Source organism: Brienomyrus brachyistius, unplaced genomic scaffold (assembly GCF_023856365.1).
Source record: "Brienomyrus brachyistius isolate T26 unplaced genomic scaffold, BBRACH_0.4 scaffold32, whole genome shotgun sequence".
NCBI lineage: Eukaryota > Metazoa > Chordata > Actinopteri > Osteoglossiformes > Mormyridae > Brienomyrus > Brienomyrus brachyistius.
Window position 1 is genome coordinate 1,092,466 of NW_026042307.1, and position 25,762 is coordinate 1,118,227.

At 45.0% G+C, this 25,762-nt stretch overlaps 2 protein-coding genes across 3 annotated transcripts in view; one reads left to right on the forward strand and one right to left on the reverse strand.

Annotated features, from left to right (window-relative positions):
• The window catches only part of LOC125721125 (lactose-binding lectin l-2-like), a 116,523-nt gene extending 112,480 nt beyond the window's left edge, over positions 1-4,043 (reverse strand). The window contains exons 1-3 of one of the 2 annotated variants that reach the window (XM_048997122.1): positions 3,949-4,043; positions 3,756-3,839; positions 358-396 (exon numbers count right to left, since the gene is read on the reverse strand). In XM_048997122.1, the coding sequence (XP_048853079.1) occupies positions 358-396; positions 3,756-3,828 (112 nt within the window). In that variant the 5' untranslated portion in view covers positions 3,829-3,839; positions 3,949-4,043. The remainder of the gene's footprint in view (positions 1-357; positions 397-3,755; positions 3,840-3,948) is intronic. The other variant, XM_048997121.1, reaches the window with a different exon arrangement.
• LOC125721126 (ladderlectin-like) overlaps positions 1-25,762 on the forward strand; it is a 124,172-nt gene that overhangs the window by 70,595 nt on the left and 27,815 nt on the right. The gene's annotated exons all lie outside the window — the stretch shown is intronic.

Sequence of the window (25,762 nt, forward strand, 5' to 3'; positions counted from 1 at the left end):
TAATGCGTACCAGTGAGTACTGGCCCACTTCAAGCACCAGTATCCACCTTCATTAGTCTATTAAAGTAGAATAACTCTTAATGAGAATCAAATATCTCATGAAGTCCAAAAGTTTGCAAAATGACAGTTTTGCATCCATAATATAAAAGAACATCATCACATTTCTCAAACAGTTCTTGTTCATATGACAGACAATATAATTCATAATTATATAACTATTATAACAATACTGCAGTTGTATAGTAAAATCAGTATGTAGTAGTAAACATAAAAAAGTAGAACTAATCCAATTCATTTTGCAGATGAACATAACTTTATCTGTTTTGTGGTGTTTTAAATAAAATAAAAGGTACTAACCTTTGGAAGGTTCCAGAGTTTTAGTTTCATTTTGGAGCACTGAAATGCACAAAAATATGTTTAACATTCAACAGAAGAAGCCATAGCAAATCTTTTCCCATAGTCTTTTAATTGCATATAATGCACTGTGCCATTATGTATGTTACAAGTGTGGTAGCAGTCCAATCCATCGTGGAGAACTCGTGTAATTAATTATGGGGTAATCTAATTCTATCACTTAGCCATAGTCCAACACAGTGGCGGCACATGAAAGAACAGGCGCAGATCTGGTTAACTGTATTACATTAGGGTCAAGTCACACAAATTGCTGGTATACTGGTGCTCCTCTGTTTACGAACTTTCAACTCACTTTCAGATATATGAGGACCTGCTTGCAGCATTTCATAAAGAGGACTTTCAGGACCTGCTTACAGGGCTGGATGTAGGTTAATGTCATACTCAGGACCAAGCAGTGCAGGTTAAGGGTCTGGCTTAACGGCCCAATAGAACCCTTGAATTCACAGCATTTGAACTGCTAACCTTTGAAGTACTAACCACAGATCCTTAGCCTCAGAGCCACCACTCCGCCAACTGTGATTGGCCATATTGAAAAAAAAAATACTGTGTACTATTTTGAACCAATATGGGATGAGTTTTGTCTCATATTCTTGACTCCCTGATTTAATAAAGGTTTTTGTTCACTGGTGTTCCAAGACACTCTGTAACCCTTGGTTATTCCTGCTTGGGTTCAGCTGTTTAAGTTTTGTCTTGTATTCCTTTATTCCTATGATTCTAGTATCTCCTGGTGTTTGAGAATACAAAGCTGTCACTATCGATAATATCGATAATCGAATAATCTACCAATTAATCTGATGATTCATATATAATATAAGTAAGGAATAATTGACGACGGGCCGTTGAATTATTAGAAAATAATAACTCCGCTTCGCGTCGTGGCCGCATTACCACCTCGGGTGTGCATTATTTTCTAATAATTCAACGGTCCGGAGTCAATTATTCCGCTTATACTACGGTTGCCACACCTCAAGACATCGATCAGATGATATATTTGAAGGTATTCGTCCGGTTTTTCTACTTAAATCGCTATTGTGAGTAGGATTATTTCTTCCGCATCTCATCCAACGACTCTTTTGCTAGTTCCAAAACGTCATTTTAAAGCTGGCAATGGAGGCTTGAGCCGTTGATAGCAGACTAATGCAGTTAATAATGAAGTTATTAGAAAGAGAGCGAGAGAGACAGAGACAAAGAGAGAGAGAGAGAGCTTGTATGAATTAGGCTACCTCTTTGTGTCCCTCAACAGTGTTCTGAAGCACCGTCTCTAATCTGTAAGTCTGCTTTAAGATGCAGCGCTGTTATTACCTCGCTAGTGAGAAATGTCATGTGTAGCCTTTAAGTTGGTACACTAGGCTAACTAATACTGCTGCAGCCCAGTTGTTGAAAGTTTCATATTCACCGTAAATATTAAAATTTACTTTCGGAAAATCGTCTGTCATGTTGTTATTTTTGTTAGTCCTGTGTGCTGTATAGGTACTGTATGCTAATTTCCGTTATTACAGTTAACTATGCGAAGTGATATGGAACTGTAATGCGGTCAAGAGAGCTACCTGGAACTACGTTCGCCGTGCATTAATCTGAAAATAATTGCACACCTCAGAACGTTCGTCAGCCAATCAGATTCAAGCATTCAACGGTCCCGTAGTATAATATAATATAATATAATATAATATAAGTATAAAGTATAAGTATATAAATATATCCTTGGTTGTTCCCTGCCTTTTGTGCCTATTGCTTCCAGGATAGGCTCCGGACCCCCCGCGACCCAGTAGGATAAGCGGTTTGGAAAATGGATGGATGGATGGATGGATGGATGGATAATATAATATATACATTGCAATTGGCATGAGGCAGGAATCAAGCAACCAGTGTAAGGTGCACACTCAGTCACACATATGCTACATTTAGGCACACTGATTCTTAAATAGCATGTTTTTGGACAGTGGAAGGAAACTGGAGGATTCACGAAAAAGTCACACATATACACAGGTTGAACATTCACATTCCACACGCACAAAGCATCGGTGTGTGGCAACAGCGATACCCACTGCCCCCCTGCTGTCATTGGCTTGCACAATGTACCATGTAAATATTGCCATGGCATTTCATGCACATGCAGTTGTCACATCGTAAAGACTACAAAGGTCTGCTGGGATCAAACCAGTTTTACTCAGTCATTGGAAACAAAATTTAACAAACTTTGCAATTTGAATAATGGTTCCCTTTCCACATTAGCCTTACAAAGAGTGAAAGCTATTAAAAAATAATATTCATCTGCATGACTTTTAACATTATCTAGCATTGCTTTTAAATGATCAGTCAAAAAATCAGTCTATATAAGTTAATATCGGTAATTTCAGCTTTTACAATAAACGCGTCCTACTATCTATCTGTTGAACAAACTAAATAGAATTATGTAGTATCTGTTAACGAAAGTTGTCCCAATTTCTATGCAAGTGGTTTAAAATAATTTAACCACCAGATCAATCATTCAGAGTCGTACGGTGTGTTTAAATCTCACATCATGCGCATGTCTTCTTTTTGCTATGATCAATTGTAAACATTTGTTTTGTTGCTCACGTTACAAATGCCCTGTTAATGTACAAGATTAAAGTAGTTTAAGAGTTCGTTTCTGTAGTCGGTAGTCCCTCAATGCGGTATATCATTAATGGACAATCGGGGGCTCAAGTACAGGGGGGCCTGCAGCTGCAGAGTGTGTGCCTGTTGAGGTGATTCAGACACCTAACTTGATGCCTTCTAGATGCCTCCCGGAGGAGGTGTTTTGGGCATGTACAACCAGGAGGAGACTCCAGTGCAGACCCAAGTTGTTGTTGTTGTTGTTGTTTGCTACGTGCATGAATGTGTATCAGCATTGTTTCTACACTTCCTGTATTCTGCGTTTCAAAACCAATGTTCTCTTCAGAGTCATACAATTGCTACTTAATGACATTTCATAAAATTCTGAAGCAGTAGCGGCAATAATTTATAATTATACTGGCGGAAATAATTATGTGGTGAATTATACTGAATCTGTAATGTAGCTACTAACCTCAGTTTAGTGAGGTGTGTATCCAAAGTATTTGAAAGGCAAATACAAATATAACATGACAGATGAACACTGTGTGAGTTTTGGATTCAAAGTACCACTACACAGGAAGATACGTACATACACACTGACAGGCTATGGGAAATGTTGAAATGTAAATTAACTGCATGCCTTTAAACTACAGGAGGAAAGTGGAATACCCAGAGAAATCACAACACAGGGATACAAAATCTACACACATAATATCAAAAGTTATATAAAAGAAAAAAAGAAAAAAACAGTAAAGATTTTTTCTTACCTTCTGGCACCCAGAAAGCTCCACTGAAAGAGAAGATGGTGTAGAGGATGGTGGAGATGGTGAGCAAACCCATGATGATGTCTCCTGGAGGATGAAGAGGAAGAGAGCAGTTAATTTCCTGATTAGATTTAGGTCTGTGCTTCACTAATCAAACTAGCAATACAAGAATAATGAACTAAACTTGATAAAGTACCTCCAACAATCAGTAAGTATAACTGTACTCAATGGAAAGTTCTAGATGAAAACAGGGGCAGCCAAGGTCTCCGTCTTCTGAAGATTTATCTGTTCAGTAAGGCTTTATATAGTTTAAAGATTGAGCAAGAAATATTTAAAAAGGGGAAGGTTTGTGATCTGATCAGTTAGTTTACACTTTCTTCACACATTATCAAAAAGATGCTATCAGACCTTCCTGGTAACCAGTGTGACATCAAACCTGACAAGTCACCTCACACACCTTGCTCTAGGAGTTACAAGAAATTTATTTAGCTTATTTAATTATAAGAAGCTTATTTAATTATAAGTAGAAAAAGGAATTGCCACAACCGGGAGACAGAGAATCACCTTCAAATAGAGTTTAATTCATTAGTACTGTAGGTGTGTGTGTGCGTGTATGTGTGTGTGTGAATTTTTTTGTTTGTTTTTTTTTGGGGGGGTGAATTTCTTGAAATTCTTGAAGGAGCTACAAGTAGCTCAAGTAGACAGTGTATTGCCTGTCCCAGGTGTACATGCATTTTCATGTGCTCTTGTTCTGTTTCAATAGTAACCTATAACAAACCTTTGCTTGTGAATTCCTTTTTTCTCCTTAAAATGGCAGTTTTTTTTGTACCTTCTATCCATCCTGTGTACATCAAGATATTTATTTTTTCTCAAATGATTCTTGTGTTCGTGAGAATGACCAAACAAAAGCATAGTAGGCTATCGTCATGCTTTCATTTTCAAAATAAAATGAATTTCACTTAGGTTCCCAATGCAAATAAAATAGTCCACTTTCCACGTTTTGCTTATTGCCAAAATCAGAGGGCATGTCCCCCTTTTCTTCAGTGATGAATTTCTGATATCAACAATGTGCATTTTAACTAGTTAAAGTTTAATTTTTCATCTCAGAAAGACACATTATAACTAGTTACAGTTACAGTTTATTATTATACCGACCATTATAATGCATTATGGAGATATCTATAATGCATTATAGACGAGAGCTTCATTGGAGCTTATGAAGTATTATATTAAACACTATGCTATATTCTTTTATTAATTCTCATACTGAACATTACAATGCATTCTGAAAGTTTCTAAAGTGGTACATTTTCCAGTGTAGATAGATGGCATTTATCTGGTCCTTATGACTCAACAATTTGATACTTTGCTGGATAGGTGGCAGCATGTGGCTCAGTGGGCTAAGCCTGTGAATCTGTAATCAGGTTGGCGGTTAAAACCCCGCCTCAGCACATCTGCGAGTCCTTCAGCAAGACCCTTAACCCCCAGCCGCCTGGGTGCCCCAACAGGTGGCTGCCCTTCGCAGACAGCTTACTCTACCAAGAGCAAGTTGATGGAAGCGTAAAAAAGAATTTCTGACCGACAATGCTCTGGATTGCCATTATTAGCAAAATACTAACAATGTCTGAACGGTTTTATATTACGTTTATGGTGCTGATTAAGAATATGACTTTGGTACTGTCAGATTGGCTCTAGTTTCTGAGATATTTAATAGTTAATTAATTTACGCAACATGTTAGAAAAGCATTCAGAATTGCAAGAATATTTTAATTTTCGTTACAACTAGTAAGTAAACAGTCTAACATCATACAAAAAAGAAATTAAAAATATCTAACAATGATAGGAAAAAGTTATTTATGATTTGATTAATACTTTATTAATTAATTATTGTTATTAATGTGAATACTTCAAAAAACGCTGTTTATGCAATTTCCTTTTAAGTGTGTCATCAGGACAATCACGTTGGAGACTCCAACAGTAGTCTGCCATCATGTGTATGTCCCCTCTGCCTTGAAATCCCTACTCCATGTCCTTCATATCCTGGTGGAACCTCTCGCCTTGTTCCTCGCTGAAGTCTCCAAGGTTATCTGGAAATCTGTTTCAATGGCTATGGAGATAATAAGAGCATAAAGATGCACTAACTCCCAAATTTCTGAAGTTAGCAAGCATATTCTGCACCAATTCTTCATAATCATCTGCTCTGTGATTACCCAAGTAGTTCTTCACAACAGAGACAGAACTCCTCCAGGCCGAAGCCTCAGTCTCATTCATGCGTTTGGTAAAATTGGAATCTGTCATGAGTTTGCGAATCTGAGGTCCACCAAAGATTCCAGCTTTTAGTTTTTCCATGCTCAGTCCAGCGAATGAACTACAAATGTACTTGAAGCAGTTACCTGTTTTGTTGTTTTTTAACCATGTTCTTTCCACAGATGTAGCAGAATACAGCAGGACTGCTGATGCAGGCTCTTCTTGGTGAAGTCATCATTTTTACATGTATTCATATACTTCTTAAGACAGAACTTTTTGGTTATAAACTAAGACTGGGCTGACAAACTTATACTGTAGCCGACTTCTTTCCTCTGCAAATTCACAGTTGAATTCTGGCTTCAAAAAGTCGCTCTCATAGCATTGTAGGCCTACAAAGTAAAATACAAAATAATTATATGGGATATTTCATCACCTAAGACACTGTTAAAGAATCAAAATACTTACTATTGAATTTGTTATCACAGACAAGTTGCATTGGGGGAGCGCATTATTTTCATGGATGACCATTAGCTCAAAAACTAGAACCAATTCAGCAAAAGTAATGGGATTTTTCAATTCAACACCCTCAAAATACCCTAAACACATTCAAAAAACCATGGCACCTATTTTTTTTTTGTAAACCTGTATTATCAAGCACCCTGTTACCCCACGTGGATTGAGGAGACTGGGTCCTCGCTCTGGAACCACGGCTGCGGCAGGAGCTCGAGGGCGCGCACCTGGTGGCCGGGCCTCCACCCATGGGGCCTGGCCAGGCATAGCCTGAAGGAATAACATGGGTCTGCCCTCCTGTGGGCCCAGCACCTGTAGGGGAAACCATGGGGCTTGAGTGCAATGTAGATCATGTGACAGCTGAAGGCAGCTAGACAGAGAGGATAGGCCAGCCTAAGCCACTTCACAAAAGTATTACATGGATGAAAATCTACAACTGAAAATCTTGCCCAAAAATGGAACTGTACAAGTGAAAGCAACTGAGGATGAAAATGGAGGCTGCAGATCTTATCTTGTCAAACACAACCATCTGCCATCCAAACCAACAAGGAATTTTGGCAAACAAGTGAGATTTTCTTCTATGGTGGTTTAACTATTCTGAATGTTTAAATGGGTGAATGTGTGTCAGTCATCTTTTTGTCAAGAATGTGCAAGAACACATATCACTGAGAAGATTAGGTAAGACATGCTTTACTTTGTGGCATTAAGAATGGGTCCATAACCATCTAATCAACTACTACATAGAAGGTGATGAGAAATACATTAATGTCTATGAGCCTAGTGAGGCAGAAAACATTTTGCTTCAAGGATGTTCCTTTTATCGAGCCAAGGCTGGTGTTTGCACAATACTTTATCAAATACATTTTGGAATAGCCACACTTTTTCGGTTTCACATGGAAATGGTCGTTGTGTGTATACATTGGCATTAAAATTATATTTCATGTGATTTCATGTGAACCTGAATCTTACTTGAATATTTCTGCGCCCAACATCTGTAAACAATATATTTGCATTTATTTAGTTAGCTGTTACTTTCCTCCATAGCGATGTCCAAATGAAGAACATTTGGCGTCAGAAAGCAAAGCCAGCTAGGCCCAAAGTCAACTGTGAACCATTTGGCATAATTATATGAAATAAAGATCTGGTCTGCCTGCTCTACAGTCTGCTTTTCTGTTCTGGGTATTCTTTCCACATTTTATTACATCCCAGGCAGCCAGAGCTTCACAACTGTCATTTAACTCTTCTATGGAAAGTGACACTACTTTTTAACTTTTTCGTCTTACATTTCATTTTACAATGAGTATCAGCAAACATTTATGCCAATGAGGTTAGGCATCAAGCTTGCAAAAACAGAAAGCTTACTGTTAAAACCAAAGTGATAGTTGAACCAATTATCATGAAACAGCACATAAGTGTTACTTCCTCAAAACCAGCTGGATTTCCTCATTCTAGCTTGGTCTTTGCATGTAGATCTCATGTTTGGGTTTTTTATCAGCAGCATTTGCAAAAGCAGCGATAACTAAGTAAACCTTTCATTTTTCTCGTGGGAACCCCTTGTTGGTATATTTTTTAGTTTTAAGTTTTAGGGTTTTTGTTGTATATATTCACCTTCTGATACAACATATGGCTTTTAGCTCCCATACCATCTCATGTCTTGTAGTCTTACGATTCTTCTTCCTGTCTTCTAAGTAGAAAGCTCTGCTGTCTTAAGCAGATATAACTGTTTTGCTCAGAGGATGAGATAAAAACCTTCTCCTTCACAGCATATAAGGTGGCCCAAGTAAAACAGTAGGTGCAATTAGGGTGAATTTATTTTTTCTCTCCACAGTTCATCAGCTAAGTATTGGCCTATTCAGCAATTTCATTCAGTCTTGTTCTCCGATTCTAAATGCACACCCTGTAATCTTATTATTCATAACCATTATATCGGAAAATGAGGCTGAGAACCTAGTGGAATTTTATTGGGCGAGTATTCATTTTCTGGAATGGATTGGAGGTACTAAAAATTGGCATTTTAGGGAGAAAATAAGTAATACACAAACTTTTGTTCGAGTTTACTATTGAAACAAAACAAGAGCACAGAAAAAATCCCATACACTTGAGACAAGCAATATATTCACTATTATCTTGGAGCTCTTTCAGGATTTTATCTCAGAAAATACACCCCCCTCCAAAATAATACACACACACACACACCTACCCAGCTATCCATGAATTAAATTCTATTTGAAGATAATTGTCTGTCTCCTTTCTTGTTGTCAGTTTTGGTTTTGATGTCATGATGAATGTTCTGTTGTATGTGAATTGACTGTCTCTGAAACCTGCTAAGCCTGATGTTAGAATGTGTAAGGACATAAAACTTATAGGTCCTGCAGGCCCAAATCTGATAAGCCTGCATCAGTCTATTTCAGAGCTCCGCTGGCCCAGGCAAGACTGGACTCAACTCTTGAAACCACCCCTTTTAAGGAAGGCAAAGGCCTGCCGGCTCCTGAGAGACTGGATAGGAATAACTGGAGCAACACAGAAAAAGCAAGACTTTTCACCCCCGGAGTGGCCGGAGTTCCACAGTCAATCCACAGCAACAACAGCTGTCAGTCTCCAGACACAGACACATTTTCCACTATAAACAGGATAACTCACCACACATAGATGTTAGGGACAAATACACGCATGTTTGGTCTCGTTTGAATGGGCATGAGATGGCGAATATCATACTCTCAGATTTAAGGCAGTATAACTTTCCCCAAGGGAAATAAAGATAATTTGGCTAAATCCACAAAAATGAGAGAGCCGCCCACATGGTAGAACAAGGGAATTATAACCGCCCCCTAAAGTGATCTGATTGGCTGGGGACTTGAGAACCAAGGCCAGCAATGGCCCTAAAATTAACTATTGACCGAAATTGGTCAGTCTTCAGAGACATGCTATCACCTGGTTGGGATACTTAAGGAAGGGCCTCAGAAGAATTCGGGGAGTCACTCTGTAATCAGAGCTCCCACAGAGAACTGCGTGAAAGTCCATCTGTAGTCAGATACTTTCCGCAGAACTTAGTGCACTCTCAGCTGAGGAATGTGATTGTTTAATATTGTATTTGTCAAATTGTATTTACAAGTATGTGTGGCCACATGTCAATGATTGGATATTGTAATATGTTTAATAAATGTTGTCTTGATTACTTCATGACTGTCTGATTTGCTAACTTCTTTATAAACTTTCCAGACTGGACTTCGATCCTGATTCGGACTAAAGTGGTAAATACTATCTTACAGCCTCTGGGTTAAATCCCCTTTATCCGGGTCCCAAACTCGACTGCCCAAGTTAAGTTAGGTGGATACCAAAACTACACCTCTGGAGCTCGCAGACGCTCAGTTACGGGCCGACTTAACCTCTGAGGTCAACACATGCTGATGAAAGGTACCGGTCTACCCTCTGAGGGGCGTACACACTATGTTCCTAGGCACTGGGCATAGTCCCTGAGACGCTCACATGGTAAGACAATGGGCGGCATCGGCGGAGTCCCTGAGACGAGCCAAAAGTAAACCTCGTACAAACTACCGCAATAAAAGGTGCGCCGTCACAGCCGCTGAGGTTGACACATGTTATGATATGGGCTGCCCCCGGCTGAGCCTCTGAGGTGGACGTACGTGTGGTTTGGGTAAACATCGGCTTAATCTCCGAGGCACCCACATGCTCAGTAATTGGCAGACACTGAGCCTTTGGGGAATTATATAGGTCGAGGGACCCGAATAATCAGAGGCTGACATTGTCTTAAATGGTGGCGATTTCCGTGCCTCTAAGACAAACCCTGTGGAACAAGCCCACGGATCGCCCTGTCGGCCGAGGCGAATCTGGCGGACTCCTTCGTCAGGGGTAAACTAGAGTTGGTAATCTAAAGGAGAGTCTCGAAGTAATCCGAACAACATAACCGTCATGACTACAATATACTGAAATGAAGGTCTTTAATAAAATGTCAGATATGTGTCTAAAAGAATATTTTGTATATTAAAAAGGGTAAGTAATTCCCAGGAGCGCTTGGAAGGACCAACACGCATTCACAGCCTTTGGCTGCGCCATTGGATTCCGCCATTGGGCCGGTGGGCGGCTCCCTACAAATGGCTACCAAGAAGGTCTGAGCATCTCTTTGAAAATGTGTGAAGAAAGTGTAAACTAGCTCATCAAATCACAAACCTTCCCCCTTTTATAATATTTTTTGCTGAAACTATACTGAACAAAAATATAAACGCAACACTCTTGTTTCTGCTCCCATTTTTCATGAGATGGACTTAAAGATCTACAATTCATTCCAGATACACAATATTACCATTTCTCTCAAACATTTCTCACAAATCAGTCTAAATGTGTGATAGTGAGCACTTCTGCTTTGCTGAGATAATCCATCCCACCTCACAGGTGTGCCACATCAAGATGCTGATCTGACATCATGGGTAGTGCACAGGTGTACCTTATACTGCCCACAATAAAAGGCCAAAGTGTTGCGTTTATATTTTTGTTCAGTGTATATACTACATAAAGCCTTACTAAACAGAGAAATCTACTGAAGAGGGAGGCCTTGGGTACCCCTCCTTTCATCTAGAAATTTCCATGGAGGATAGTTATACATACTTTTTCTTGGAGGTACTTCATCAACTTGTCATCCTTGTCATTCTCTTGTCTTGTGGTTGTTCCTGCTCCCATCCTGCAGTCCCCTTGTTGCCCTCCTGCTCCCATCCTCCAGTCCCCTTGTTGCCCTCCTGCTCCCATCCTGCAGTCCCCTTTTTGCCCTCCTGCTCCCACCCTCCAGTCCCCTTGTTGCCCTCCTGCTCCCTCCCTCCAGTCCCCTTGTTGCCCTCCTGCTCCAACCCTGCAGTCCCCTTGTTGCCCTCCTGCTCCCATCCTGCAGTCCCCTTGTTGCCCTCCTGCTCCCACCCTCCAGTCCCCTTGTTGCCCTCCTGCTCCCACCCTGCAGTCCCCTTGTTGCCCTCCTGCTCCCACCCTGCAGTCCCCTTGTTGCCCTCCTGCTCCCACCCTCCAGTCCCCTTGTTGCCCTCCTGCTCCCACCCTGCAGTCCCCTTGTTGCCCTCCTGCTCCCACCCTGCAGTCCCCTTGTTGCCCTCCTGCTCCCATCCTGCAGTCCCCTTGTTGCCCTCCTGCTCCCATCCTCCAGTCCCCTTGTTGCCCTCCTGCTCCCATCCTGCAGTCCCCTTTTTGCCCTCCTGCTCCCACCCTCCAGTCCCCTTGTTGCCCTCCTGCTCCCTCCCTCCAGTCCCCTTGTTGCCCTCCTGCTCCAACCCTGCAGTCCCCTTGTTGCCCTCCTGCTCCCATCCTGCAGTCCCCTTGTTGCCCTCCTGCTCCCACCCTCCAGTCCCCTTGTTGCCCTCCTGCTCCCACCCTGCAGTCCCCTTGTTGCCCTCCTGCTCCCACCCTGCAGTCCCCTTGTTGCCCTCCTGCTCCCACCCTCCAGTCCCCTTGTTGCCCTCCTGCTCCCACCCTGCAGTCCCCTTGTTGCCCTCCTGCTCCCACCCTGCAGTCCCCTTGTTGCCCTCCTGCTCCCACCCTCCAGTCCCCTTGTTGCCCTCCTGCTCCCACCCTGCAGTCCCCTTGTTGCCCTCCTGCTCTCACCCTGCAGTCCCCTTGTTGCCCTCCTGCTCCCATCCTGCAGTCCCCTTGTTGCCCTCCTGCTCCCATCCTCCAGTCCCCTTGTTGCCCTCCTGCTCCCACCCTCCAGTCCCCTTGTTGCCCTCCTGCTCCAACCCTGCAGTCCCCTTGTTGCCCTCCTGCTCCCATCCTCCAGTCCCCTTGTTGCCCTCCTGCTCCCATCCTGCAGTCCCCTTGTTGCCCTCCTGCTCCCACCCTGCAGTCCCCTTGTTGCCCTCCTGCTCCCACCCTCCAGTCCCCTTGTTGCCCTCCTGCTCCAACCCTGCAGTCCCCTTGTTGCCCTCCTGCTCCCATCCTCCAGTCCCCTTTTTGCCCTCCTGCTCCCATCCTGCAGTCCCCTTTTTGCCCTCCTGCTCCCACCCTGCAGTCCCCTTGTTGCCCTCCTGCTCCCACCCTCCAGTCCCCTTGTTGCCCTCCTGCTCCAACCCTGCAGTCCCCTTGTTGCCCTCCTGCTCCCATCCTCCAGTCCCCTTTTTGCCCTCCTACTCCCATCCTGCAGTCCCCTTTTTGCCCTCCTGCTCCCACCCTGCAGTCCCCTTGTTGCCCTCCTGCTCCCACCCTCCAGTCCCCTTGTTGCCCTCCTGCTCCCACCCTGCAGTCCCCTTGTTGCCCTCCTGCTCCCATCCTCCAGTCCCCTTGTTGCCCTCCTGCTCCCACCCTCCAGTCCCCTTGTTGCCCTCCTGCTCCCACCCTCCAGTCCCCTTGTTGCCCTCCTGCTCCCACCCTGCAGTCCCCTTGTTGCCCTCCTGCCCCCTCCTGGCATCCACTCCCTTTGAACTATACTTGAACTATCCACTCCCAAATTCTCTATGGACGTGACTGCAGCTAAAACTGCCTTTTACAAAGACAAACTAGAATTATCCTCACGAGATCCTCGCAAACTCCATAACATCTTTTCGTCTCTTCTCAACCCTCCCCCTCCTCCTGCTCCTTCCTTCCTGACTGCTGAAGATTTTGCCAACTTCTTTGCCGAGAAGATTGACAGAATCTGTCAGACATTCTCTCCCTCATCCACTACACTACACACTAAGGATTTCCCTCCCCCCTCACTGGCCCAGTTTTCCGGTCTTACGGCAGATGAGATCATGAAAGTCATCTCATCTTCCAACCCTACCACCTGCCCACTTGATCCAATCCCTTCTGCATTATTTCAGACAATCGCTCTAGACCTTCTCCCCTTCATCACGACTATCATTAATGGCTCCATAACCTCCGGTCATGTACCAACAGCATTCAAAATAGCCAGGGTCATTCCCATCCTAAAAAAACCCACTCTAAATCCCTCAGACACTTGCAGCTACCGACCAGTATCGCTTCTTTCCTTCCTTTCAAAAATCCTCGAATGTACAGTCTACAACCAGCTTTCTCTCTATCTCTCTCAGAACAACCTCCAGGATCCTAATCAGTCTGGCTTTAAAGCAGCTCACTCTACAGAGACTGCCCTCTTAGCAGTCACTGAGAAGTTACATGCTGCCAGATCAGCCAAACTGTCATCTGTCCTCATCCTTCTTGACCTATCAGCAGCATTGGACACGGTCAACCACAAAACTCTCCTATCCATCCTTAGGAGTCTTGGCATTGGTGGCCTGGCCTGGCGCTGGCTGGCTTCCTACCTAGAAGGCCGAACATACCAAGTGACATGGAATGGATCCACATCTACTCCACGTTGTCTTTCCACCGGTGTCCCTCAGGGCTCGGTTCTTGGCCCTCTCCTATTCTCCCACTACACTAAATCTCTTGGCGAAGTCATATCCTCACATGGCTTCTCCTACCACTGCTATGCCGATGACACTCAACTCATCCTCTCCTTCCCTCCCTCAGACACTCATGTCTCCACTAAGATCTCTACATGCTTGGCAGACATCTCATCTTGGATGACCACTCACCAGCTAAAACTCAACACTAGTAAAACTGAGCTGCTTTACATCCCGGCTGACTCATCCCCCCTCCAGGACCTTGCGATCTCTTTCGAAAACTCCCTGATCCGTCCTTCGGTTTCTGCTAGAAACCTTGGAGTTACCATAGATGATCGGTTGTCATTTTCCTCACATATCGCCAGTCTTTCTCACTCTTGTCGGTTTCTCCTCTTTAACATCAGGAGGATACGTCCATTTCTTTCCACTCAGGCTACCCAGATACTCGTCCAGTCCCTCGTCATCTCACGCCTTGACTACTGTAACTCGCTTCTAGCGGGTTTACCACTGAGCGCCATCCGTCCCCTCCAACTGATTCAGAATGCAGCTGCTCGTCTTGTTTTCAACCTTCCCAAGTTCTCCCACACCACTCCTTTGCTGCGCTCCCTCCACTGGCTTCCTGTAGCTGCACGCATCAGATTCAAAACACTGATGCTCGCATACAAAGCCAAAAATTCTCTGGCACCATCCTACCTAAAGGACCTCATCACACCCCGCTGTGCACCACGATCTCTCCGATCCTCCAGCACTGCTCGACTGGTCCCACCTCCCCTCAAGGCACAAGGAAGACACGCATCTCGGCTCTTCTCTGTCCTGGCACCTAATTGGTAGAATGAACTCCCCCTAGATGTCCGAACAGCTGAATCCTTGACTGTCTTCAAGCGACGACTCAAAACTTTTATTTTTCAGAAATACCTGACGTAGAACTTCTATATTCTTACTCGACTCTTTTTCTGGTGTGTGTATAAAAAAAAAAATAAAAAAATTCTGCACTACTCAATGGAGTTCTCAGAGATAGTATTCATAGCTTGGGTCCTTATTGAGCTAGCATCGGAAATTCATTGCAGAGTCTCAAAGCACTTATGTAAGTCGCTCTGGCTAAGGGCGTCTGCCAAATCCTGTAAATGTAAATGTAAACTACGCGCGGTCGGACACACAAGCGCATGCACACTGAGAACAAGCCCACTCACGCTGGCACACATTTCAAAATGGCAACACCAACGGGGATAATATGGGTCAAATAAGACCCTTTAACCGTAGTTTTTATAAAGTAATGAAACTCTTTTCGGACAATGTGTTATTTAAAATAAAACGCCCTAAACATTTTGACAACAAGAATCCTTGTTAAAATGAGCATACAGCATTGCCCCAAAAGCAGTGCCACTAATGTTTTAAAATAGAAATAATTCCCCTTAACATAAATGTACTGTTTTTATAAAATGTTTAACGCAATGTCTGTTGATGAGTCAAGCGCTGTCTGGCCTAGTTGCATATGCCCCAGCATGTTGTCGTACTGCAGCGGGGGTTCCACGGGGCATTGTGGTGCGTTCGAATATTTCTTTTCTTTTTTTTTTTAAATCAGACTTTATTGAGAATACAGGGCAATTACAAAAACAGCAAAATACTATACTATAACTTTACTAGGGGGGCATATTTAATCCATCCACCCATCCATTTTCCAAACCGCTTATCCTACTGGGTCGTGGGGGGTCCGGAGCCTATCCTGGAAGCAATGGGCACGAGGCAGGAAACAACCCAGGACGGGGGGGGCATCACAGGGCACACTCACCCATGCATACATAATGGCAATTTAGCTACTCCAATTAGCCTCAGGATGCTTTTGGACTGTGGTGGGAAACCGGAGTACCTGGAGGAAACCCCACGACGACATGGGGAGAACGTGCAAACTCTGCACACATGTGATCCAGGGGGAGACTCGAATCTGGGTCGCAGAGGTGTGAGGCAGCAGTGCCAACCACTGCATCACCATGCCGCTCCGCCATACTAAATATATTAAATAAATAAAAAAGACATCAGAAAAATAAACAGTAGAATCTAAAAAGTAATTTATGCAAAAAGTTTAAAGTACAATATATTTCTTAGAAAAAAAATTCCAGAAATAAAGATTGAAGAATAATACTGTTCGACCTATTTTAAAAATATTATGAACTTGGTTTTCTTTCTACTAAATCTGCAGCTATGAATATGAAATTTAGTCAGTAAGATCAATATATTTGAGGTGAGAAAATGGGAGGTTCAAGCAGACCAAACAGTACATCCCTCCAAAAGAAAACATAATTTTCTTCAATATTGGTGTTAATATAGTCGCAGATGGGCAGTGCCAGAATAAATGAACAGAAGTTAGGAAAGTTACAGCGAAACGTACAAACTGAGTCAATTTTTAAATCTTTTACAGTAAGTTTTAACTGGGTAAACTGTATGAATGAGTTTGAAGGATACCTCTTTAACTTTCTTAGTTAACATATAGCGATTAGGTAGAAGCCAGGCTTTCTCCCATAGCAAACCATCCACAAATCAATTCCAATAGGAGTCAGCATTTGGCATTGTAGTGATATCTTTCTGAAATATAGTTCTCATGGATTTCTTCTTACTGTGTGGATTCGAGGAGAAACAAATTTTTCCTACAGGAGTGTCCACTGGAGAAAACATACGAAGCAGGTGATAATCGATCCTTTGTTGATACTTAAACAACATGCAGATACCAGACAAAACTGCACCAAATACCATTGCATAGTCTCCAGGTGTTACAGGGATATTATACCGTGATAAAAAATCTTCATAAATAAACAGAGAACCCTCCTTGTTAAACAGCTGACTGACTAGAAGAATGTTGTTATGGAACCAATAACTGAAAAATTTGGATTTGTGTTTGTACAAAATGTCCTTATTGTTCCATATAAAATATCTATGAGGTGAGAAATTGTGTTTGTAGATGAGTGACCAAGGTAAGGAGGCCTGGCGATGAAAGGCAGATAACTTTGCAGGGATTTTGTCAATATTATTATTTTATTTAATATTATTAAATCTATTGCGTTTTCTAAGATAATATTGAAAAACCCTCCTAACAGTTATGTGGCTGACGGGAACTTTTGTAACCAATCTGTGAGCTTATTATCAATTGAGTGCAAAAGAAGATCATTCTCAGATTTAGAATTGTAGCCATAAACATTTATACATATAACAACTGACTCATTAAACTTAAGTATTTGAGAAATGAAATGTCCAGCAGGGTCACATTCTGTATGCCAAATATTTCCACTGAATCTATTCTGTAAAGTTATTACCCCAGCTGAATGTTCAGATCCATGAGCCATACAGAGTTACTCCATTGAGATCTCCAAAAGATGACATCATTGCAGACAGAGTGAGATTCTTGTAAAAAAACTGAAATCTGTCCTAAATTGTTTAGTAAAGAAAAATAAGGCTTTCCTTTTAACAGTATTACGTAGCCCCCTAGCATTGAGTGAAATAAGAGATAGCATAGCAGGACAATACAAACAATGAAACAATCAGGAAAAAAAGGTGGTATAGATGGATCTTAACTGAGATCAGCACCCATATACAACTGACAGATGTCCAAGTAAATGGAAATATCAATTTAAGATAACATTGAACATTGTTGACTACACAACTGTAAGCAGAATAAGGGACACAGAACGCATCTTCAGAAAACTGTTGTCAAATACAAGCTGCTGTTTAGGAAAAAAAAAAGATCTTTACAAGACATTTTAATGTGTATATAATTATACTCTTATCCTGACAACTGTGGAGGAAAGAAAATATGTATGTAGGTCTGTGCTTCTCCTCCAACTATCGTTGAGTTTGCGGCTCCAAAAGTGGCTTGTTCTCTAATAACAATTTAAACGGCAAAAGTCATAGTTTACTGTGGAGGGATTTCAACCCCATTCACAAAGGCTCGACCTCCAACGAAGAACGCAGTTTTCCCATCCTCTCGTGCCTTTTTAATAACCGGCCACAGTTTCTGCCTTAAGTCTCTATCCTCTTTGGATAAGTGCTCAGTGAAGCGTAAGCCTGTGCTCCGAAGAAAGTGATTGTTTTTTGCAGCTTTCCAGACAGCATTCCTGAGCCGCCGGGCCACGAAGCGAACGATGATGGTACAGTGGCTCATGTCACCTTGACGCTTGCGTCATACACAGTGAGCAACATCTGTACCGTCGGGCAGTTTGTCTTTATCCTGTGGTAGTACTTGTCGGCATACCCGTACTGCCTCTTGGTGCACATCCTCCTTTTCTTTCTCAGAAATGCCACGGAGTCTTAGATGCCAGTGCCGACTATCTCTCCAGCTCAGAAACACATCCAAGGCAGGTTGATACACCCTCTTCACTCTAATGAGCCATTCCCATGTGCCTTACTGAGCGATTGCCTGTCCTCCGTGTTCCCTTTGCTTCCGCCCTCTCTTGTCTACCTTGTGTACTTACCGCTTCCTATTCCTTTCCTCTCCCCAGACCCGTTTCCGCACCTGAACCGCCTTCCCCGCCGAGTCCGACTCCTCTCGTGCCCCAGTCCCTTTGTGCTCGTGTTGTGTGCCTCTTCGTTGGACAGACCTCCCGGCTTCAGACCCTTGCTCTCCGTTACCGACCTTCCTATTTGCTTAGCCCTGCTTGTACCTTTGTTCCCGGACACCCATTAAAGATTTGGGCTGCACGCACGTCTGGATCCTTGCTCCCTATCCTTGACCGGCGTAACAGAATACTTCGCCGTACAACTATGGATCCAGCGCGCACCCAGATCTTGGAGAACCGGTTGGCAGCGGTTGAACAGCTCCTGGCCACCCAAGTGGCACAGGTCCCCTTGCCAGCATCTCCACCCCAAGCTAGCCCTTCCGTGCCCATTGCTCTGCCCAAGCGGTACGACGGGATTCCCGACACCTGCAGAGGGTTTTTAATGCAGTGCGGGATTTATGTCGAGGAGCACCCGGAGATGTTCCGCTCACAGACAGCAGAGGTGCGATTCGTCATCTCTCTCCTCTGTGGCAGAGCTAGAGATTGGCAACGGCACTATGGGCCACCCAGAGTCCCCTGGTGGATTCGGCTCATGATTTCCATCAGGCTTTACTCGAAGTCTTCGATCATCCCGCAGTAGGAAGACAACCCGGGGATCGTCTCTAGGACTGCAGGCAGGGGAATCGCTCGGCGGCGGACTACTCGCTCGAGTTCCGCACGATCGCCGCCAGACTCCAGTGGCCTGATGACGATATTCCGTCGGGGTCTGACTCAGGATTTGCAGGACGAGCTTGCCTCCCGAGGAGACGCGATGTCATTCGAGGAGTTCGTCCGCCTAGCGGTGAGACTCGACAACACGGTACGAGACCGGAGGCGCCGACGAGTGCTAACGGAGGCGAACCGAACCTCGCCCGGTCCCGTTCAAGAGGACCCAGAGCCCATGCAACTGGGACGGGCCCCTCTCACCGCGGCCGAACGATGGAGGCGAACCCTGGGAGGATTATGCCTCTATTGCGGAGAGGCTGGACACTTCCGACAGAGTTGTCCCCGTAGACCACGCCGAGAGGAGGATTCGCCTCCGGTAGGTACCCCGCCGGTGATTATGCGAAATAGACATAAAATAGACGTCAAATAGACGTCAACTCACTCTTCCCGTAGTCTTAGGGGCGAACGGAGGGGCAGAGAGGACGCAGGCCCTGGTGGATAGTGGAGCAGCAGGAAATTTCATTGACCAGACATTGGCACGACGCTTGGGCTTACCCTGTCAAAGACTCGCCTGCCCCCTCACGGTTCTGGGCGTAACGGGGAAGAGAATCCAAGAAGGAACGATACGGTACAGAACGCTACCGTTTATTCTGAGGGTCGGTGTTCTCCATAGAGAACGTTTCAAGATGTACATCCTCCCTCATGCTAAGGATCCTATCATCCTGGGTCTCCCCTGGTTACAACTACATAATCCACGGATCGACTGGAGAACCGGTGAGCTGTCCGCCTGGTCCTCCAAGTGTCTCTCTGCCTGTCTCTCTGTTTCCTGTCGTGCCTCCAGCATAGAAAGTCCCGAGTGTGAGGATCAGGACCGGCTCCCCAGTGAATATCAGGACTATCGCGAAGTGTTCAGCCGATCACGAGCGTTTACTCTTCCACCACACAGGAATTGTGACTGCGCCATTAACCTCCTAGAGGGGGCGACCATGCCCAAGGAAAGACTATATCCTGTGTCTATCAACGAGGAAGAGGCGCTCAAGAAATACATTCGTGAGAGTTTACTACAGGGGATTATTTGACCTTCAACCTCACCCGTTACAGCCGGATTCTTCTTCGTTAAGAAGAAGGACGGGGGTCTACGGCCCTGTATAGACTATCGTGCACTCAACGCGATTTCCGTTAAAAGGAGAGAACCCTTACCCCTAATTCCTTCCGCCCTGGAGCAATTAAGAGAGGCTAGATTTTTTACGAAGTTAGACTTGCGGAGCGCTTACAATCTGATCCGTATTAGGGAAGGGGACGAATGGAAGACCTCATTCATCACCACTAGGGGGCAGTATGAGTACTTAGTTATGCCCTACGGTTTGGCCAACAGCCCTTCGATTTTCCAGTTGTTCATGAATCACGTCTTTCAGGACCTTCTCCACAAATGCGTTATCATGTATATTGACGATATTCTCATTTATTCCCCAGACCGACACTCCCACGTACGGCATGTGCGACAGGTACTCCTACTATTACGTGAACATCAACTCTACGCAAAACTTAGCAAGTGTGAGTTTCACCAGACCCAAGTACAATTCCTCGGCTATGTGCTCCGATACGGGAAGGTGGCTATGGATGAGGGGAAGGTGAAAGCCATTCAGACCTGGGTCCGACCCCGGACCCTGAAGGAGTTGCAGAGATTCCTAGGTTTCGCCAATTTCTACCGCCGGTTCATTAGGAATTTCAGCCAGGTAGCTGCTCCCCTTACTTCGCTGACTCGCAGCACATCGTCCCATCTGGCCTGGACGGTGGAGGCTACCAGGGCCTTTGAACATCTTAAACGTGCCTTTTGTACCGCCCCGGTGTTAACGCAACCTAACCCAGATCTCCCATTTGAGGTCGAGGTCGACGCATCCGACGCCGGAGTGGGAGCTGTTCTAATACAATGCAACCCACACACCGGGCGGAGACATCCTTGCGCATATTTCTCCCGAAAGCTTTCACCCGCCGAACATAACTATTCGGTTGGAGATCGGGAATTGCTGGCAATTAAACTGGCCTTAGAAGAGTGGCGTCACTGGTTGGAAGGGGCTCGCCATCCCTTCCTGGTTCTGACAGATCACCGAAACCTAGAGTACCTGCAGTCTGCTAAACGGCTTTCCGCGCGAACGGTGCGATGGGCACAATGGTTCTCGCGCTTTGAATTTAAGGTCCAATACCTACCTGGTAATAAAAACGCTAGGGCGGATGCTCTCTCTCGTCAACACGATGCCCCTGTGTGTTCAGAGGAAATAACTCCTATCCTTAATCCCAGTTGTTTCATCTCCACCATCTCCTGGACCCTGGATCATACCATCCGACAGGAGAACGAGAGGCGATTACCCCCACCTGGATGTCCTCCTGGAGTTCAGTACGTGGCCAGAGGACATCGCGAGGCTCTACTGAGGTGGGTGCACTCGCATCAAAGTAATGGACATCCGGGGGTGAGCACGACACAGCGGTTAGTGTCCCGTCGTTACTGGTGGCCAAATTGGAGGAAGGAGACGAAGGACTACGTGGATTCCTGTCCAGAGTGCGCCCAAGTGAAGGCCTCTCATCAGGTGCCAGCTGGATGTTTACAACCACTGCCGATTCCATCTCGACCATGGTCGCACATCGCTATGGACTTCATCACGGACCTACCACGATCGCGAGGTAAAACCATCATTCTAACCATCGTCGATAGATTTTCCAAGATGTGTCGCCTGGTTGCTCTGTCCAAACTTCCTTGTGCAAGCAATCTAGCAGAAATACTCATCGAGAACCTGTTTCGCTACTACGGACTTCCAGAGGAAATCGTTTCCGATCGCGGACCTCAGTTCAGTGCACGGGTGTTTAAAGAGATGTGCATTAAGCTCCGCATAAACCTTAACCTGTCCTCTGCCTATCATCCCCAAACCAACGGGCTCGCTGAGCGTACCAACCAAGAGGTGGCCAAGGCGCTCCGAACACTATGCCACAGAGAACCCTCCGGGTGGGCGTCGCATCTAATCTGGGCCGAATATGCCATCAACGCGCGGGTGAGTTCCACCACAAATGTGTCTCCTTTCCAGTGCGTACTAGGGTACCAGCCTCCCCTCTTCCCATGGGACTCACCGGAGGGAACCGAACCGCGAGTGGAAGAGTGGTATCAGCGTAGCCGAGCGGCTTGGAAACAAGTACAGCTTTCTCTCCAGGGTCAGGGTGAGAGACAGAGGAGACAGGCGGACCGTCATCGACGGGCAGGACCCACATACAGAGCGGGACAGATGGTCTGGTTGTCGACCAAGAATCTACGCATTCCAGGATGCCGTAAGCTCACCGCCCGCTATATTGGTCCCTTCCGCGTCTTACGCCGGGTGGGTTCCGTGGCCGTCAGACTTCAATTGCCCCGGATTTATCGGATATGCCCGACCTTCCACGTTTCCCTTCTGAAGCCGGTCAAACGATGTCCCCTCCGACCCGACTCGGGGACCAGCCCGGTGGTGACGGCTGTGGACTCTGGCGAGTCGTCCGCTCGTCGGGTCCATGCTATCCTGGACTCCCGTCGCCTCCGCGGACAACTGCAATACCGGGTGGACTGGACAGGGGGCATTCCCAGGGACTGCAGTTGGATCGTCGCCAGCACTCCGATCGACCTGTCTATCAGAGCCGCATTCCATGCCCGGTTCCCTTCCAAGCCTGCTCCTCGGCCCCGGAGCCGGCCTCGCAAGCGTCCCCGGCCTCCAGGAGGAGGCCGTCAGAGGGGGGGACACTGTCACGCCCCGGACGACGGGGTCCGCCGACGGCTCCGCCTAATCCCCGCCCGTGGGCGGGTCTAACCGGGTGTTTCACATGAGACCAATGACAGAACAGTTTTAAGCACGGAACACCCGAGAAACCACGCGAAGTATTGAGCCATTCCCATGTGCCTTACTGAGCGATTGCCTGTCCTCCGTGTTCCCTTTGCTTCCGCCCTTTCTCGTCTACCTTGTGTACTTACCGCTTCCTATTCCTTTCCTCTCCCCAGACCCGTTCCCGCACCTGAACCGCCTTCCCCGCCGAGTCCGGCTCCTCTCGTGCCCCAGTCCCTTTGTGCTCGTGTTGTGTGCCTCTCCGTTGGACAGACCTCCCGGCTTCAGACCCTTGCTCTCCGTTACCGACCTTCCTATTTGCCTAGCCCTGCTTGTACCTTTGTTCCCGGACACCCATTAAAGATTTGGGCTGCACGCACGTCTGGATCCTTGCTCCCTATCCTTGACCGGTGTAACACTTAGATTCATAAAAGTTTAATAGTGAATGGACTATGAATGTATCAAAAATACAGGTGAATGCTGAGAGCTCGGTCAAAAACTTCTTATCTCGCTGCCATCTTGAGCGCCCCCCCCTTCGATTATTTCTCTCAGAGTCAGATGAAAATGTCATGAGACGTCACGTCAAACGATATGACAAACGTCATTTCCCGTCGGAAACACGCCTCTTTTATGATGTTGATGTCGGACAGAATTTTCTAGTCCGAGTTGCCCCTGTGACGTAATTTCAACATGGCGGCTTACACAGTTAACAGTAATTATATTTTATAAATCTTTCAAAATGTTTATTTTGTTAAATGTATTAATAGTTATGAATGTAATTGCATGTGTTCGATTTAGAGAATACCGTATCATGACCGTAAACAGTATCCTAGCATGCTGTGTCAGATTTTTTATTTTTTTTTGCAATATCATATTTTTACCAGACTTGTTCGTGTATTTTGTTTGTTTGTAGTTTGTTTGCCTCTCGAAAAAAGAGCATCGCTATGAATGTACAAAAATATTTTGTAAAGCTTTTAATGTGGTTTGACTAGTTTGTGTTTCTTGTTTGTTTGACTTTTGGAAAAAATATTCTCACTCCAGATCTGCTAAAATATAAAGCAACAACACACAGCAGCATGTTCATGGAGGCAGCCATGTTTGTTCCGAGATGTGGTAGCTCGAACGGGAGATTGCCGAACGTTGTGTCACTCAACTCAGAATTTCCGAGAGAAAAATGAACGCACCAGAAAATGTCACGAAAAACGTCACTTCCTGTTGGAAACACGCCTCTTTTATGACATTGATGTTGGACAAAATTAAATGTAATTGTCCGACAGTTATTAAATATAATTAAATAAACCGATACAACTTATTTAAAATAAACTAACAAAATACAATGGAATTGTTTTATTCCTTAAACTTTATTGGTTTAAAAATTTATACTATTTTGTCATACACCGTTGATGTCACGATCCACGGCACGGGTAATGCGCACAGGCAGGCAGGAAACAGGCAAGGCAGGCGCAATCGGGGAAAACTGAGATTTACTGGGGAAGGTAAGGGTAGGACGGAACACTGGCATTGACAACATCAATGACGGACAAGGGACACAGGCAAGACTTGGACTTAAATAGACAGGATCAAATCAAAACAACAAGACACAGCTGGTTACGATCAGGGAGGCACACGTGGATAATCAGGGGGGCGTACGAGCCGGGTATGACAGTTGAAGTCATAGTACTTTATTCCATTGATTAGCCAAATGTAGCTAAATTTTATCTAAATGTAACGAAACAAATCAGGAATGTGGTGTTAGAGATGGACTTTTATTTAAATTAGAAATAGATTATTTTATACTATTACAAATGAGACAGATTAATAAATAGATTTAATGTGCTTTCTGCCAGGAAGGTTGCTGGTCGTGTGGTCCCCATACATGGGGCCTGCAGCTAAACAGTGTTATAGGGTCATGCGCTTGTGCGCATGTCCGGGTTTTTCCTGTGTGTGTGTCTGTGCGTGTGCTTGCATGAGCGTGAACAAACATTTACTGAAAAGCTTGTGCATTAAAATAACGAATGCTTTATTCTGTCAAAGTTTTAAAATATGTTTTCGATGATTGATGCTAAATGCTAAAAGCAGTACACTACAGGTCAATCAAGGATCGCGCCATGGTTTGATATAATATAAAAATATTAAATTTAAATCTGTGTACCAGTTTAATAATAATGAAAAAAAATTTTATTTATTGGGGGTGTCACAGGACGGCTCGCGATCGCCAGGTAAGCGGGCAGCGAGGCGAGCGAGCGGAAGCAGGTACCCAGGCGAGGTTCGGGAAAACGGGTTTTACTCGGGAAACGGGGACCAGGATACAGAGAATGCTGACTAACCTTGACATTTACAATGACAGACAAAGGAAACCGGGGAGACCAGGACTTAAATACACGGGACTAATCAAAAGTAACCAGACACAGCAGGAGACAATCAGGAAAATACACGTGGGTAAGCAGGGGGCGTGGCACACATGAGGAGCGAACGGGCCGGGCATGACGGGGGGGGGGGGGCATTTTTTATGTATGAAAATTAATAAAAAATTTTGTGATGATGTCACGCCCAGCTCATCCGATCCTTGTGTGTGCCACACCCCCGATCATCCACATGTGTTTCCCTGATCATGCCCAGCTGTTTCCTGTTATTTTTCGGCTTGTCTTTTGTATTTAGTCCACGTCTGAGTCCGTCTTCCCCACACTTGTCATTAATGTTAGTGACGTTAGTTAGTGTTAGTTTGTTTCCGTCTGCCCTGTCGTCCCGTTCCCTTACTGAACCTTAGTTTTCCCATAATCCTGCTTACCTGCCTCATCCTTCCGCGCTTCCTGCTTGCCCGTCCCAACCGCGCAACCTGAGAGATGAAAGACTTCAAGAAGTTAAGCATTTCACTGTGC